The sequence below is a fragment of the Anopheles nili genome, chromosome 3 (assembly GCF_943737925.1).
Source record: "Anopheles nili chromosome 3, idAnoNiliSN_F5_01, whole genome shotgun sequence".
NCBI lineage: Eukaryota > Metazoa > Arthropoda > Insecta > Diptera > Culicidae > Anopheles > Anopheles nili.
In genome coordinates, this window is record NC_071292.1 from 64,021,402 (window position 1) to 64,038,627 (window position 17,226).

Consider the following 17,226-nt stretch of genomic DNA (forward strand, 5'->3'; position numbering starts at 1 on the left):
TACTGTGGCTGTTTGCTTTTTTGGTGTTTTTTTTTATTAATACGAAAGTTGAACTGCTTTCAGTTCCCCATTGCACAAGTTCCCCATTAGATCGATCGAGTGATCGTGCGTTCTACGAATGTAGGTTAAGAGAGATTGTATTAAACAACGTCCAGCGTCTCGAGTTCATCTCAAAATCGAGGACGAAAGACCACCTCATAAGGCTTCGGTGAGAGTGTTATACCCGGCCGCAGCACGATCGACGGTTCCATCTCGCGGTTTCCATTGGTAGGTTTAAGTAGCTCGAACTTCTGCATCACCCCCACGAAGAACGTGAACAAGCAAGCCCGGGCCAACACCTCGCCCAAGCAGCGACGCTTACCGATGCCAAAAAACATCAGCCGATCTGAGTGCAGGTGCGCTTTAGCCGCGGATTCCTTCTGGCTGTCATCGAGGAACCGCTCTGGACGGAACACCTCCGGATCGCCCCAGTACTCCGGATCCATGTGGACGGTTCGAAGGCCAATCAGCACCGTGGTGTTCTTGGGCACTCGGTATCCACCGAGCGTACAGTCCGCCAATGTCCGGCGAGGTCCACTGACGGGCACGATGTGGAAGAATCGTTGCACCTCGAGCAGGAACGCGTCCGTGTACGGTAGCTGAGAACGATCCGTTTGCTGTGGCAGCTCATCCACACCGAGCTTCTGGTCGATCTCCTCACGAACGCGAGCCTGAATGTCCGGTCGGATGATCATCATCATGAAGGCGAGATCGAGCGTGGTACTTGTCGTTTGACCACCCGCAATGAAGATGTCGAGGATGATCATCGTTAGCTGCAAGTCTGTGAATGTGCTCTCGGGGTCGTCCTTACGCTCTCGCATCTCACTGATATAGCCGTAGATAAGATCGTCATTTGCTTTTTCCTCACTAAAGTTTCGATGGTGATTGGCGATCGTAGGTGCGAAGAATTCGTTCAATTCGGTGTTGAACCGACGCAACAGATCATACCCGGTCCACTCGGGAGCGAAGAATCGCAACCAAGGAAGTTGACTCAACACCCCACCAGACATGTCGAACGCTTTTGAACGATCCTGCAGCAGCTGAAGCAACCGCTGGAGACGATTGTCATCGCGCGGAATTCGCGTTCCGGTTACGAACGTCCACAGTACGTTGATGACACCCGTCGAAAGGATGCTACCGGGCCAGATCGGTTGGCCGTGGCGTTCGCGTATCACGTCCACCAGCTCGTTTAGCTCGTTCTGTATCTGCAGCTGCATCGGTTGCCTACCGTAGCCCGTTTGGCGAAGGTGACGTGTCACGAAGCTGCGATGTTCCGCCCAAAACGGTCCATCGGTGCATGTAACGCCGAGCCTGCAAGAGGTGATTTAGATGGTTTAATTTCGAGGACGCCTTGCTAGGGAGAATGCCCATCCGAACCTTGTTCCCATCGTGCGCAGGCGTATGAAGAAGTTGTCGGGTCGCCCAGCAAAGACGTCGTTTCGGTGGACTTCATTGACGGCTGGGTAGTTGAGAGCGACGACTACGTACTCGCGGCCGAGCTTTAGCCCTATCACGTCACTGTTGTAGGATTTGCCGAGCAGTTCGAACACCTTGTGCTGGCCACCGTACTGTCGCGCGAGTTTTCTTATGTACGGGGTGTTTCCCACCACCGGAAGCCATTGAGGACCTGCGAAAAAAAGAGTAGCATATAAGACATTCAATCAAGTAGGCGTATTTTAAACGTCACCATTTTGTACCGAATGATACTTGTGTCAGCCGAGACTCGAACCTTTAGTAGTAGGAGTTGCGGTTTAAGACGTTCATACGTCGAAATTTAAACATGATCCCACAAACACGTGTTTTTGTACGTTCGACCACGTGCATTCGTGTTTTGTGACTTGAAAAAGATGGTTGAAAGCTTTAAACCAACAATTTTGACTGCCAATAAGTAAAGGGAAACGTTCTCTATTTGTTTGAGAACCTTGATACAGTAAACTGTTCACTTCACGTTACTGTTGAATCTGAGCGAATTCAACCTCCCCGGTAGACGACGCTACATTCCTTCGACTACGATACCGGTAACGATTTAACATCACCCCCTGAAGCTGTCACTCCCACCCAAAACCCCTTCAAGATGGCTATTGTTACGAGCATGCCACAACTTGCAATCAGATGCACAAACTGTAACACTGCTACCAGACGCATTGCATTTGTGGCGCTGTGTCAGCTGTTTCGATCGAGCATCACATCACCAACACTCGCGAGTGTGCGCTATGTTTGTTGTTTTTTTTTGCGCCTCATACCGCTTGCCTTCTTCTGTTGCATGCGTCTATAAATAATGGAACTGCATGCACGCACGGATGACTCCGGAAGAGCCAGGCGTCTCCGTCGGAACCGATGCAATCTGAGCTGGCACGAAAGCCGATGATGGGTAGAGAGAGAGTGAGTGAGTGAGTGAGTGAGAGCGAGAGAGAAGGAGGTACACTTTGATAAGGGCTAAACTATTCTCACGCCTATCACGGTCGTTACGTTCACTTCTTATCACTAGTCTACCCGCGAACACCCTCACCCTTACGACATGTCCTGCGACGGACTCGTGGCAGCTCGTGATTGATCAGCATTTGTTGTTTTTTCTCTCTCTCCTGTAATGACGGAAGCTTCCAAGCCCGATTTTCGAGGTGTTCACAAAACTCTACGCGTCGCCTGTTCCCACGGGCTTATTGAGCTCACACTTACCCGGTGGATAATTGGCCGGCCGACGGAATTCATTGATGAGATAAGCGAAGAACAATGCCACCGCGACACCGAGAAGGATGGCGAACATTCTGAGCGCGACACCAGTTGCTATCCTGCCCCTTTAAACGCACTCAGCTGAGATGGTGGGATTGCATAACGCACCGTCAAACTTTGGCTCGGGATGACGGCCTTAATTTGCGGTGGTTTGATTGAGCTAATTCCCCTGATGATGTGATCCTTTTCAGGTTCACAATCGTCACAACAGACACTCCGTGCAGTAGGCAGCACTTTAGAGGCACACGAGCGCACGTTTTTCCGTCACTTCCGGTTTTGCGAACGATCGATCGAGCCACTGTTACTAAAGGGACGGTTTACCCTTGACGATCGCGAGGGACTGCGGAGTCGAACTACCGCACTTCCCGAGAGCACTTGTCGGAATGAAAACCCCTCGAAAGGCGATCGTCGTGTTGCGGATCGGTTGATGTGAGTGTCTCTTATCGCACCATGGGCTCGGACAGCAGCAGCAAACTATGGTGCGATAAACGTTTGCGAGGCAAGTTGCCTCTATAGTGGCTCTCTCAGATGAAGTGGGTAATGAATGAAATAGGAGAAATGGTGGTTGTACCTTTTATACCGATAATTTTCTTTACTTTTTGGGCTCGAAAGAAAATCAGTTATTTCGTTTGTGTTATCAATCTTTATTGCGACCAAAACATCTCCTTTTTCAGTTAACAAATTCAGTGCTCGATATACTAGGATATGCTATTCGTTTTACAGGTGAGTGTATATCAACTATTACTTTAAAGACTGGGTAAGATTCGATTTTTTTCTCACGTATTGCATCAGTTACATCCTTCCTTTTTTTGCTCTTCATTCTCCCAGGCGCTCTGCTGTCTTTCTAGGCTGGAAAACGACATTGTACGGTTTAGCCGAAAGCGTTATGCCCGGTTTCAATGTCATCGACGGAGCCATATCATCTGCGTCCTTTTCCGGTCGCACTAGGCAGAATCGCTTCATCACCCCAACAAAGAACGTAAACAGACAGAAACGGGCCAGTGTTTCCCCGAGGCAACGTCGCTTTCCCATCCCAAACGGAACCATCCGCTCGGTGTTGACGATCTGCCGATCTGCGTCGAGGAAGCGCTCCGGACGGAACACTTCCGGGTCACCCCAATGCTCCGGGTCCATGTGGACGTTGCGCAATCCCATCAGAACCGTGGTGTCCTTTGGTACGCGATATCCACCGAGCGTACAATCGGTAACGGTACGCCTTGGACCGTTCAGTGGAGCAATGCTGAAGAAGCGCTGGATCTCTAGCAGAAACGCTTCCACGTAGGGGAGTTTAAGGCGATCGTCGTAATGTGGAACGGCTTCCAGCGCCAGCTGAGTGTCGATTTCCTCGTGAACCTTATGCTGGACGTCTGGGCGGAAGATCATCATCATAAAAGCGAGATCGAGCGTGGTACTCGTCGTTTGACCACCCGCAATAAAAATGTCGAGGATGATCATCGTCAGCTGAAGATCCGTGAAGTTCGTTTCCGGTGTGTCCTTGCGTTCGCGCATCTCCTTGATGTACGAGTAGATCAGATCATCGTTGGCTTTCTCCTCCGTGTAGCTCGCATGATGCTCCTCGATCGTTGGGGTGAAGAACTTGTTCAGCTCGGCGTTAAAGCGTCTAACCAGGTTGTAACCGCTCCATTCGGGTGCGATAAAGCGCAACCACGGCAGTTGGTTTAGCGTACCGCCGGACATATCGAAGACGGTCGAGCGTTCCCGCAACAACTGCAACAACCGCTGTAGTCGATCGTCCTCCCGGGGTACTCGAGCACCGGTAACGAATGTCCACAGCACGTTGATGACGCTGATGGCAAGGATCGAACCGGGCCAAAGTGGTTGACTGCCGTGGCTTTGAAGGACGTCCACCAGCTCGGAGAGTTCGGTTTGAATCTGAGCGTGCATCTCCTGACGTCCGTAACCGACTTGACGTAGGTGTCGTGAAACGAAGCCTCGTTGTTCGCTCCAGAATGGTCCATCGGTGCAGGTGATCCCAAGCCTGTGAAGCGATTTGAAAGTGGATGAGAATGACCTAACAATGTTCCTTAAGCTACCACAAACTCACCTCGTTCCCATCGTTCGCAAACGGATGAAGAAATTGTCCGGTCTGCCCTGGAACGCGTCGTTTGTCAGGATCTCCTTTACATCTTCATACCCGAGGCCAACTACAACACGCTCACGGCCAAGTTTCAGCCCAATAACGCTGCTGCGGTAGGATTCGGCCAGCTTGTCACACACGTTGATCAGCAAGCCACCATTTTGGGCCGCCATTTTGCGTATCATCGGCGTGTTGCCCACGATCGGCAGCCATCTTGGACCTGCGGGAAACAACCATTGATGGGGTGAGTTTCGTTTTCAAATCCTTGGCCAACATGTTATAACTCTTACCAGGTGGATAGTTTGCAGGGCGGTATAGTTCTTTCACGAGAAAAACCACCAACAGGAACACCGCCAGAGCTGCTAATACCAGCGTGATCATCTTGAGGATCGTTTGTTTCGCTCTCGAACACGTGTTAAAGGATCACAGTTGTAAGAGCCGCAATTCGCAGTGTTGCTGATCCACACTAGACCTTTTAAACTGTTTGTCTGATGCCGTCGAAAGGCACCGTGAGCCCTTAAATATGGTTACTATCATTGTGCAGTTCGTGTGCGGTTGAGTTCGATGCCCGCCGTTGAGCTGCTGCGTGCTGTATCGATCCAGCACGCAACAGTTTCAACATTTTTCCTGTATCTACTAGCCATGGTGCGAGTCGGCAGTAAATCTAGAACTCTGCTTTAGTTCGCTTTGTCACGAGACGCTTAGGGATCTTAAAGCGAGTCAATTCGCTTCAAGAAAGGATTGAGTTCTTTGTCCTTGTTACGGCCAGGGTAGAAGAATTAACGGCAATCGGTCCCAGCCCGTTAAGAGACCCTGCAGATCTTGTATCCTTCACATACATTGGTTTATTTTCCTCTTCCGGGTACTCTACATTTTGTTCTGTTCCGCCAGTCAGGCGCCAAGCAGCAATTTATCCTTAAAAAATCCCAATAGGCTGGAAAACCCAAAACATTATTGAACCGGGTTGTCTGGGTAACACTCGACCCTCGCTTGCTAGCACTCCGGGTGCTATCTTCATTTACCCACGCCTACTCTTTTTATCCTTCACTACCTAACAACGGGCAAAAAATCGACGCCGCGGACAAGTATAAATACGGCATAAAAATCAGTATAAAAAATAGTCACTTACAAAACTCCATCGTGTACAACTCGTGAAAAAGAAAATCGTTAGTCAAATAAAAACTCTTGCAACCAATCTCAACCACTTAAACATTTTGGTCCTTCGAACCGGATACAAGAGCTAGTGATCAACTTACTGTCCATATTTGCAAGAGAACAATTCTTTGTAGTTCAGTGTAGTTCTGTGTCGCAGAGTGCATATCTTCAAAAGAAACTATAAGTGAATAATGCCTATCGATCATTCTCCCACGAGAGCGGTGGAGCAGACGGCGGTTGGCAGACAGGAAAGCCAAAGTCCTGCATTCAGAGGATTTCCATCCGCCTCTTACGAAAGCGGAATGGAGCGCCAACAAAGTGATATGGAGTGGCAGCTTGAGCGTTTAGAAGGAATGTTCGAGAAGCACAGATTCGAAGTTCTTGCGCTTAAAAACCTGGCTGATCGAGTGAAAGTGCTCGCAAAACGCTATAACGAGTGGTACGAGTCAGTACTGCAAATGGCAACCGCGGAGCAGATGCAACTGGCGAAGGAAAGATTTGGTGCTTTCGACGACAGAATTTTCGAGCTGAGCAACAACATAGAATTCCAGTTATCTACAAAGATTCCGTTACCTACAACACCAGATCCATATGGTACCATCGACAAGAAACACGCAACAGGGCGAGTACGTGCTAAACTTCCGGAAATCGTGCTACCACATTTCGACGGAAATATTCGCGACTGGCCTGTTTTCCGTGATGCGTTTCGATCGCTGATCGATTCGGCAGAAGAATTAACGGATTCCGATAAGCTTCACTACCTTGCTGCATCGTTAACAAAAGACGCCCGCGCCGTGATCGAAGCAATGGAGATAACAGCAGCAAACTATCCGGTAGCATGGAATCTACTGTCCGATCGCTACGAAAACAAGTATTTAATAGTTAAATCACTCGTGGAAGCGATATTTAACTTGGCTCCATTGACAAAGGAATGCTCGGTGTCGCTAAACAGGCTCGTCGACGAATTCGAGCGAAATCTACGCATGCTTGAAAAGGAAGGCGAAAATACGGATACCTGGAGCACACTACTAGTATTCAGATTAAGCTCGCTGTGGGATCCGTCAACTCTGCGTCATTGGGAGTTTAATCGAAAATCTACCACAATACCAAAATACCAAGACTTGGTCAAGTTCATCCGGAATCATTGCCATCTGGTAAAATCAGTCGTCAAACCATCCATCGGACCCAAATCTAATGAAGCTCAACGCCATACTTCAAGAGTGCCATCGATTCATGCGGCTACCAGTGCTGTGATAAATGACAAGTGCAAACTGTGCGGTCTTGTGAAACATTCAGTGTTCCGGTGCGAAACCTTCCAAAACCTCAGTGTCACGGATCGGAAGAAACTCGTACAATCGAAAGGATTGTGTTTCAACTGTCTTTCTACGGGTCATCAACAAAAGCAATGTACATCAAGTAATTGCAAAGTGTGCGGCAACAAACACCACACGTTGTTGCATGATTCAGAACCAGCAAAGGAGGCGCCTCAGGATTCCGCGGCGAGCGGATCAAGTTCACCTCACGCTTATACACATTGTTCCATCCAGACCGATAACAGTGTCGTATTGCTACAAACGGTGCTAATCCAGATTGAAGACAACCATGGACGCTGCCATCCAGCCCGTGCGTTACTGGATTCAGGTGCCCAGCTAAACCTCATGTCCGAGCGTTTCGCCCAACTACTAGGGGGAAAAAAAACACGAGAGAATCATCATATTGGGGGAATTGGACAATTCTCGGTAACATCAGAACATACAACCGTGCTGAAGATAAGATCGCGAATTAGTGAATACTCGACAACCGGGAAGTTTCACATCCTCAGCAAACTAACCAGTGATCTACCATTATGCAAAGTTGACATTTCAAAATGGCAGATGCTTCGCAATCTAAAGCTGGCAGACCCTTCATTCCACAACCCAGGGCCGATCGACCTCATCATCGGAGCCGAGTTGTACTATGACATCCTGGAAGAAGGTCTGATCAAACGATCAAGAGAAAAAGTAATTCTACAGAACACTGCCTTCGGCTGGGTTGTGACTGGAAGAGTCAATCCTAAAGTGCCTTCACGAGCGTTATCAATTGTCGGACACGTTTGCAGTGCTACGATTGAAGAACAACTACACAAATTCTGGGAATTAGAAACGTGTCGTTCGGCTAATACCTTGTCCGTGGAAGAGTCCCGCTGCGAGAGACAATTTGCGGAAACCACAACTAGACATTCGAATGGTCGATTTATCGTGCAGCTACCGAAACGCGAAGAGAAATTAGTACAATTGGGTGAGTCCAAAAGGATAGCTACACCCCGGTTCCTAGCCTTGGAACCCCGGCTGTCATCAAATCCAACAGTGAAGTCGGCGTATACAGCCTTTATGAATGAATATAAAGAGCTACAACACATGACAGAAGTATCAGAAACAAACGAGGCAACAACGTCATCGCCATCATACTATCTGCCGCATCATTGTATAGTTCGTCCAGACAGTACAACGACAAAGTTACGAGTAGTTTTCGATGCGTCTTGTGCATCAGAGTCTGGAACGTCATTGAATGATGCATTGATGATCGGTCCAACAATACAAGACGACTTAGTAACTATTCTACTGCGATTCCGTATGCCAAAATTTGCCATGGTAGCAGACATCGAGAAAATGTATCGACAAATCATAGTCGCTCCAAACGATCGTCCACTGCAAAGAATCCTGTGGCGAAACTCATCGGCAGATCCGATTCGAACATTCCAGCTAAACACGGTTACGTACGGAACAGCATGTGCTCCATACTTGGCGACGAAGACACTGCAAACACTATCTCAAGCAGGAGTCAGCACCCATCCCGAAGCAGCAGCTATACTCGGAAGAGATTTCTACATGGATGACATGCTAACCGGCGTAGACACTATTTCGGAAGGTCAGAGAGTATGTCAGCAAATCACCGATCTTCTAGCGTCGGGCGGCTTCCACCTACGTAAATGGGCCTCAAACAATCGTGAAATTATTAAACATCTACCTGAGAATCTGCTGGATGAACGCACCATTTTTGAGATTGATTCAAATGCTGCAGTTATCAAAACTTTGGGACTAAAATGGAATGTCTCAAACGACGTGTTTCTTTTCACGATTCCGAGCTGGAACGAAGAGACAATCATCACAAAACGAAGCGTGCTGTCAGATATCGCAAGGCTATTCGATCCCCTTGGACTAGTAGGACCGATTATTGTGCAAGCGAAACTGTTCCTGCAAGTGCTGTGGAGAAATCAAATTACATGGGACAAGCCACTTGCATCCGACCTACAAACGCGATGGCTTAACTTTCGAGACAAACTAGCCATGCTGAAAAACATCAACATACCACGGTGGCTTTTAACGGATCGACATGCGACGAATCTTCAATTACATTGTTTTTGTGACGCATCAGAGAAGGCATATGGAGCTGCTATCTACCTTCGTTCTACTAATACCGATGGAAGTGTGACAACCAACCTCATAACCGCCAAATCGAAGGTAGCTCCGTTAGCTGATTCTCGTAATCAAAGGCGAGTTTGTTTGCCCCGGCTTGAACTTTCGGGAGCGTTATTACTGGCCCATCTGTATGAGAAGGTATCCAGCGCATTGCAGCTTCAAGTGGAGACTGTTTTCTGGTCTGACTCCACTATAGTTCTACACTGGTTAGCTGCAAACCCATCCCGCTGGAAAACGTTTATTGCTAACCGAGTTTCTGAAATCCAGCATATCACACAAGGTAGAGAGTGGAAGCATGTACCTGGAAAGCAGAACCCTGCCGACATCATATCACGGGGAATGGATGCAGATCAACTGAACACTTCCACCCTTTGGTGGCATGGACCAGAGTGGTTAGCTAAATCAAAAAAAAGAAGACTTGCCGTTCAATCGCCTCGATCGCTGGCAAAGGGTGCAAGAGTATCTACGTCGCCTGTGGAAACGATGGTCCACCGACTACTTGTCCGGGCTGTAACCGAGAACCAAGTGGACTAAACAGAAGGCCAATGTGCAATTAGGAACCATGGTGCTGCTGAAGGAAGAAGGACTACCGTCTTCAAAATGGTGTCTCGGACGCATCATACAAATCATCAAAGGAGCTGATGATAACGTTAGGGTAGTTGTCGTGAAAACGAAAGATGGCGAATTCAAGCGAGCTATTTCTAAAATATGCGTACTTCCAACTTTCGAACCCAACGAAAATCGCTGAAAGAAGCAATTAAAAAACAATTATTGTTGAATTACAAGTAATTCAAGGGGGGGAATATGTTACGGCCAGGGTAGAAGAATTAACGGCAATCGGTCCCAGCCCGTTAAGAGACCCTGCAGATCTTGTATCCTTCACATACATTGGTTTATTTTCCTCTTCCGGGTACTCTACATTTTGTTCTGTTCCGCCAGTCAGGCGCCAAGCAGCAATTTATCCTTAAAAAATCCCAATAGGCTGGAAAACCCAAAACATTATTGAACCGGGTTGTCTGGGTAACACTCGACCCTCGCTTGCTAGCACTCCGGGTGCTATCTTCATTTACCCACGCCTACTCTTTTTATCCTTCACTACCTAACAACGGGCAAAAAATCGACGCCGCGGACAAGTATAAATACGGCATAAAAATCAGTATAAAAAATAGTCACTTACAAAACTCCATCGTGTACAACTCGTGAAAAAGAAAATCGTTAGTCAAATAAAAACTCTTGCAACCAATCTCAACCACTTAAACAGTCCTCTATTCGCGTATTACTGCGTACAGTTGTACATTAAGCTTAATCAGCTCGTTGTGCCATATTTTTGAAAACTATAAATAGGAATACATGAATGGATGGTCCAAAAAAAAAACCTGCTAAATTTTGCTCATGCCTTCATAAAACCTCAAACAGCAGTGAACAATTTTGTCATCTCGATTGAAAGGCTCCGTAAAATGAAAAAGAAAACGAACCACTTCCGTTTTATGAATGAGTTTCGTCTCCACGCTGGTCTATGGTTATGAATGTGAAAAAAGACGCTTCAGCGCCGACAGCTGCCGCCGATGACTATCTTTGTCACCTTTACCGGCTGCTCCATGCCTACTACGATCGGGTGTTTTTTTTGGATCTGTTTAGGTTTTTTTGACACGTTTGTTTGTACGCGACCACGCAGCCATTGAAACCCTTTGGGCTGGAACCTTGGGCAAGGTAAAATCCAGCAGTCCCGGTTCCTGCCATCCCAAAATAAGCCATTCAACATAATCTGGACCTGGACAGCGGTTGCCAGGGCGGACGGTATTGTTTAGATTACGAAACAAGGCCCCCAAACCGATAGACGGGGGGAGCCTAAGTAAAAATAGAACACCAGATCCTGGTGCGATGGAGGCATTTACATGACAAAAAGGCGAATGGACAACGCAAAAGGGGTATAAAACACGCGGGCTACATCACATCCGGCTTCAGTCACGTGGTCCCCGTTGGACTCTGCTGATGCCCCGGTGGGGATTCTGGACTCGTGAGCGTTGAGGTAATGTGGAAAGGTCAGTTACTGCCGGCTGGTGGCATGTGGGACGGAGTTTTGATCGCGATCGTACTACTGGTGGTGTTCTGTTGTGCGTGGGATGCTCGAAAGCCGAAGAAATTCCCCCCAGGTGAGTGTTTCCGTAGGTCTTTGAGCGGTTAGTTCCAGACATTAGACGTATTAGAATCTCTTGCGCATCGTCTACCCTCCAGGACCGGCTTGGCTCCCGTTTATAGGCAGCGGTTTGGTGGTGTTGAAGTTGGTCCGTTCCCTAAAGTACTTCCACTTAATGTGGCAGGCTTTAGCGAGGCAGTATGGTCCCGTTGTTGGAGTTCGCTTCGGTCAGGACCTCATCGTGGTGGTGTCGGGTCGGGAAGCGATCAGAGCCATGTATGCGAAGGAGCAGTTTGATGGACGTCCGGATGGGTACTTCTTTCGGATGCGCTCGTTTGGTCAACGGCTTGGTGTTGCTTTGACCGATGGGACACATTGGGAGGTTCAGCGGAAGTTCACCGTTCGTACGATGAAACAACTCGGAATGGGACGCAATGAGTTTGTGCGAGTGATCGAACGTGAGGTGGAGGAGTTGATCGCTAACTACCGGATTCGAGTGGCCGCTGGTGAGACGTTCCCAATGAGCGGTTCGCTGGACGTTTCGTTGCTTAATGTGCTGTGGGTGTTGATGGCCGGGCAACGGTTTGATCTGGAGAACGAGCGGTTGCGGTGGCTCGCCGAAACCATCCATCAAACGTTTCACGTGATCGACGTGTCCGGTGGAACGCTGAATCGCTTTCCATGGTTGCGGTTTGTTTGTCCGGAAAGTTCCGGTTATGGACCGATGCTGCGACTACTTAAACCCCTTTGGGGATTCTTGGAGGTAAGCCTCAGCATTCTCTTCTGTGTGTGTTGCTTTTTTTTTCAATTGGCCTCTCTGCTTTCTCTCTCTCCTTTCAGGAAACGATCGAATCAATAAGGAAGAACCCGCACTGTCCGGATCGTCGTGACAGCTTGATCTCGTGCTTTCTTGTGGAGATGTCTCGAGCGGAACATCACGGTTCCTTCACAGACTCACAGCTCGTCAGTTTGTGCTTGGATCTGTTTCAGGCCAGCATCGAAACGATCAGCAGTGTGCTTGGGTTTGCCTTCCAGTACATGCTACACCATCCGGACGTGATGAGCAGAGTGCAGCAGGAGTTGGATGGCGTTATCGGTCCAGATCGATTACCAACGGCTAACGATCGAGCCCGGCTGCCGTACACTGAAGCCGTGATTCTGGAGGTAGAACGGATCGCTACCATCGTCCCCGGAAGTCTGGTGCATCGAGCGATGGATAATGTGGAGCTGTGTGGCTTCACCATTCCGAAGGATGCGATCGTCCTGCCAATGCTATACTCGCTTCAGATGGACCAAGACTATTGGATTGATCCGGATGTGTTCCGTCCGGAACGGTTTCTCAGTGTGGAAGGCGATCGAGTGGTACAGCACGATTTGTTCATACCGTTTGGCGCAGGTCGTCGACGGTGTCTCGGGGAAGCGTTGGCCAAACCGGCTGTATTTCTTTTCTTTTCCGCTATTTTGCATTGCTTTACGATTGAGCCGGCTGATAAGGAGCTACCGTCGTTGAGTGCGGTCGATGGAATCACTCTGTCGCCACAACCTTTTAGTCTAAGGTTCGCCGAAAGGACACGAACCGTATGAAAGTTCGAATACGAATGATAAATAAACGATGAGAATGAAGATCGCATTTTAGTACTATGTAGCTCATACAGTAATCGAAATAAAACAAAACAAAGCACTGTGTACTGTTCGTGCTATGAGATTTATTATAGAATTCTAGCTATGATGTTTTTAAAAACATTATATGATAAGATTTTAATTAACGCAATTGAACAAATTTGAAAATTCATAGGCGTTCGATTATCCGTGAACGAAAACGCTTAAAACGCTTAAACGTATTAACAGTGTAACATTTTTGACGCTTCAGTGATTTGACGTTTCTCATTTAGTTTCGTGCTTGTTTGTAAACGCAATGGAGTCGGCACAACAATGAATCCGAGATTGTGAGGTAAAAAGTGCAACATATCTTTCATTTCTCGTGCTGCATTATGCGTGTAAATGATATATTATGACGAAAGTATCAAAAAAGTGGTGTTGTGTAAGTGCACATGTTCAAAGAAAACCTCTTTGCTGAAAGATTTGATGTAACACATAGTTTGTTTACTTTTCTAGGCTTTTGTACCGGATTGAGGATTGCAACCTAAGCCTAGTGCCGGTGTTTTGATTGTGCCTGCAAGTATCTTCCACCTCCCATACGAGACATTTAGTGTGTCTTCAAACGCTAAACAATGGCTACCAGCAACGAGATAGACTTCGATAGGTAAGAAACCTTTTCGTTGCGTGCCTCATAGTTTTGCTCATTGTGTTCTCCGGTTTTCAGCCCCTTCGTAAAGAAGGAAAAGAGTTGCAAAATTTGCGGAGCTACCGATGGCCCGATGGAATCGATCTTTTGCAAGGCCGACGATACTGCGCTGTTGGACAAGATCTACAAATGCACCAGAGTGGAGGTACTTTTCCGTGTGGCATTTAACATAAAGCTCGAATATCGCTAATGTTATTCCCCCCTTTTTCATTCTAGGTCACGCCAGTTTGCGGTTTGATTTCACCCATCTGCGAGTATTGCAACCGACGGATAGATGACTTCGATGAGAATGCACCACCAAAGGTGGTGGAGTTTGTGATCAAGAACGAAATGGAGCACGATTCGCTTGAACACGATCCGTTGAACGTTGCCGATGATCCGATGGCTGTTGAAGGTAAGTGTTGGCAGGGTTCGCTCGAATAATACACTAGCTAGCGTTTGTGATTCGCGATTGTTCTAGTTAAATCGGAAGTTGACGAAGATGAGTACAGTGACTACAGTAGGCATAAAAGCACGAAACGTAAGGAACGAAAAGCTAGGGTAATCGTTGATCCATGGCAGATAGTACAGCGGAACGGAAGAACAGGCAGGAATGCGAAAACACACGATGTCACAAGAAATCGTTTTAACGTGAGAGAAAAAGAGAACGACGTCGAGGACAGGCAGACGACTGATAGTGAAGAGGGCGATGAAGAAGCGGAGCAGCGTAAACGAACTGTTCGGAGAAACGGAAAAGATCGAAAATCTTCGCAGGAGCTAGACGACAGTAGCTTAAAGCTGGATGAATCCGATGCGGAAAGCGACGATGATGAATCTCTCATGAGCGGTGATAAATCTGACCTCGACGATGATGTGGAAGCTTATGACGCGTCTACCAACTCGGAAGCAGACATCCCACAGGCGAAGAAACGCGGTCAACCACGGCGCAGACCCCACCCAGCAGAATCCCCGCCAGCGAGGACCAAAAAAAGGAAAAAACCCGGCACACCAGAGCAGTGCGAAGTATGTGGCAAGACGGTGCTGTACATACGCGAGCACATGCGCCTCCACCAGATCGAGCGACAACATCCGTGCCCGCACTGCGACCGAACGTTCGTGCAGGTGAACAACCTGAAGTACCACATCCGGAAGCACATGGGAGAAAAGCCGTACCCGTGCAAGCAGTGCGACAAGCGCTTCTACTGTGAGGCGCACCTGAGGTCACATATGCGCGTGCACGGACCGCAGGGACTGTTCCAGTGTGTCCTGTGCCCGAAGAGCTTCAACCAGGACTGCAATCTGAAGAAGCACCTGCGCGTGCACAGCGGCGAAAAACCGTACGGTTGTAACACTTGCGGAAAGCGTTTTAACAGCTCGTCGAACTTGCGCAATCACGCTCGATTACACGCGATCGAACGGCAGTTAACGTGCGAACACTGCTCGAAATGTTTCGTAGATGTACACCATTTGCAGCGGCACATTCGCGTACATACGGGTAGGGCGTTTGCGTATTCCGAAGCGTTCGGATTCAAAGGACTAATGTATAGTTTTATTTCATTTCTCGTCTCTCCAGGAGAAAGACCGTATATTTGTCACGTTTGTTCGCAGTCGTATTACTGCCAGAACGGCTTGATGGAGCATCTGAAAACTCACATCGAGAAAAGGGGACCGCAGATAGAGCAGAAGGCGGGTCGGGAAGAAAAAGTGCCAATAAAGGAGTAATTTTACTATTTTTAAACAAAATTTCCACTTCTTGTTGCTTTAATTCAGAACATCCGAAAACGTTCGCTCGAATTTGGTTGAAAGAAATGAATCCTCCCGGTTTGTATGCGCTCCTGTTACTTCGATCCGAAAATTTGCGATTTTTCGGGATTTTTTCGGGTTTTTTTGAAAATAAAATTTGGAAAAAATCCGCCTCCCAACTTTCATGCGCTCCTGTTACTTCGATCCAAAAATTTGCGATTTTTCGGGATTTTTTCGGTTTTTTTTTGAAAATAAAATTTGGAAAAAATCCACCTCCCAACTTTCATGCGCTCCTGTTACTTCGATCCAAAAATTTGCGATTTTTCGGAATTTTTTCGGTTTTTTTTTTGAAAATAAAATTTGGAAAAAATCCGCCTCCCAACTTTCATGCGCTCCTGTTACTTCGATCCAAAAAATTGCGATTTTTCGAGATTTTTTGGGGTATTTTTTGAAAATAAAATTTGGAAAAAATCCGCCTCCTAACTGGCATGCGCTCCTGTTACTTCGATCCGAAAATTTGGCGATTTTAGATGTCAAAAAGTGCCCGAAAAAATTCCGAAAAATCGCCAAATTTTCGGATCGAAGTAACAGGAGCGCATGCCACATGGGAGGCGGATTTTTTCCAAATTTTATTTTCAAAAAAAAAACCCGAAAAAATCCCGAAAAATTGCAAATTTTTGGATCGAAGTAACAGGAGCGCATGAAAGTTGGGAGGCGGATTTTTTCCAAATTTTATTTTCAAAAAAAAACCGAAAAAATCTCGAAAAATCGCAAATTTTCGGATCGAAGTAACAGGAGCGCATGAAAGTTGGGAGGCGGATTTTTTCCGATTTTATTTTCAAAAAAAACCCGAAAAAAACCCGAAAAATCGCAAATTTTCGGATCGAAGTAACAGGAGCGCATGAAAGTTGGGAGGCGGATTTTTTCCAAATTTTATTTTCAAAAAAAAACCGAAAAAATCCCGAAAAATCGCAAATTTTCGGATCGAAGTAACAGGAGCGCATGAAAGTTGGGAGGCGGATTTTTTCCAAATTTTATTTTCAAAAAAAAACCGAAAAAATCCCGAAAAATCGCAAATTTTCGGATCGAAGTAACAGGAGCGCATGCCAGTTGGGAGGCGGATTTTTTCCAAATTTTATTTTCAAAAAATACCCCAAAAATCTCGAAAAATCGCCAATTTTGCGGAAAAAAGTAACAGGAGCGCATACTAACCGGGAGGATTCATTTCTTTCAACCAAATTCGAGCGAACGTTTTCGGATGTTCTGAATTAAAGCAACAAGAAGTGGAAATTTTGTTTAAAAATAGTAAAATTACTCCTTTATTGGCACTTTTTCTTCCCGACCCGCCTTCTGCTCTATATGCGGTACAATTTCTTTCGGTTTTATTTTCAATAATGTCTAGTGAAATCCCTCAAAATCGCAAATTTTTCGCACAAAAGTAACAGGAACGCAATCCAGCTGGGAGATACTATTTCTTTCCACTTGATTCGAGTGTGTGATCGTGCAATTTCATTGGTTTTCATCTTTATTACTTCCTTGTCGGGTTTTGTATTTTAAATACATGAATTAAAAATAAGTATTT

At 46.9% G+C, this 17,226-nt stretch overlaps 4 protein-coding genes across 4 annotated transcripts; 2 read left to right on the forward strand and 2 right to left on the reverse strand.

The window, feature by feature from the left end:
- Positions 1 to 69: 69 nt before the first annotated feature.
- Positions 70 to 2,803, reverse strand: LOC128726878 (probable cytochrome P450 305a1). The gene is made up of 3 exons (XM_053820720.1): positions 2,716 to 2,803; positions 1,417 to 1,666; positions 70 to 1,350 (listed from the first exon to the last, which is right to left on the reverse strand). The coding sequence occupies exons 1-3, from the start codon at positions 2,801 to 2,803 to the stop codon at positions 171 to 173; spliced, it is 1,518 nt and encodes a 505-aa protein (XP_053676695.1). The 3' UTR covers positions 70 to 170.
- A 782-nt stretch (positions 2,804 to 3,585) lies between these two features.
- On the reverse strand, positions 3,586 to 5,248 carry LOC128724815 (probable cytochrome P450 305a1). Its single transcript, XM_053818537.1, has 3 exons — positions 5,158 to 5,248; positions 4,835 to 5,087; positions 3,586 to 4,768 (listed from the first exon to the last, which is right to left on the reverse strand). The coding sequence occupies exons 1-3, from the start codon at positions 5,246 to 5,248 to the stop codon at positions 3,586 to 3,588; spliced, it is 1,527 nt and encodes a 508-aa protein (XP_053674512.1).
- Positions 5,249 to 11,416: 6,168 nt separating this feature from the next.
- On the forward strand, positions 11,417 to 13,240 carry LOC128723299 (methyl farnesoate epoxidase-like). The gene is made up of 3 exons (XM_053817023.1): positions 11,417 to 11,633; positions 11,716 to 12,380; positions 12,458 to 13,240. The coding sequence occupies exons 1-3, from the start codon at positions 11,513 to 11,515 to the stop codon at positions 13,199 to 13,201; spliced, it is 1,530 nt and encodes a 509-aa protein (XP_053672998.1). The 5' UTR covers positions 11,417 to 11,512; the 3' UTR covers positions 13,202 to 13,240.
- A 379-nt stretch (positions 13,241 to 13,619) lies between these two features.
- Positions 13,620 to 15,623, forward strand: LOC128724816 (zinc finger protein 37-like). Its single transcript, XM_053818538.1, has 6 exons — positions 13,620 to 13,658; positions 13,733 to 13,880; positions 13,941 to 14,067; positions 14,139 to 14,316; positions 14,383 to 15,396; positions 15,475 to 15,623. The coding sequence occupies exons 2-6, from the start codon at positions 13,849 to 13,851 to the stop codon at positions 15,621 to 15,623; spliced, it is 1,500 nt and encodes a 499-aa protein (XP_053674513.1). The 5' UTR covers positions 13,620 to 13,658; positions 13,733 to 13,848.
- Positions 15,624 to 17,226: the final 1,603 nt, after the last annotated feature.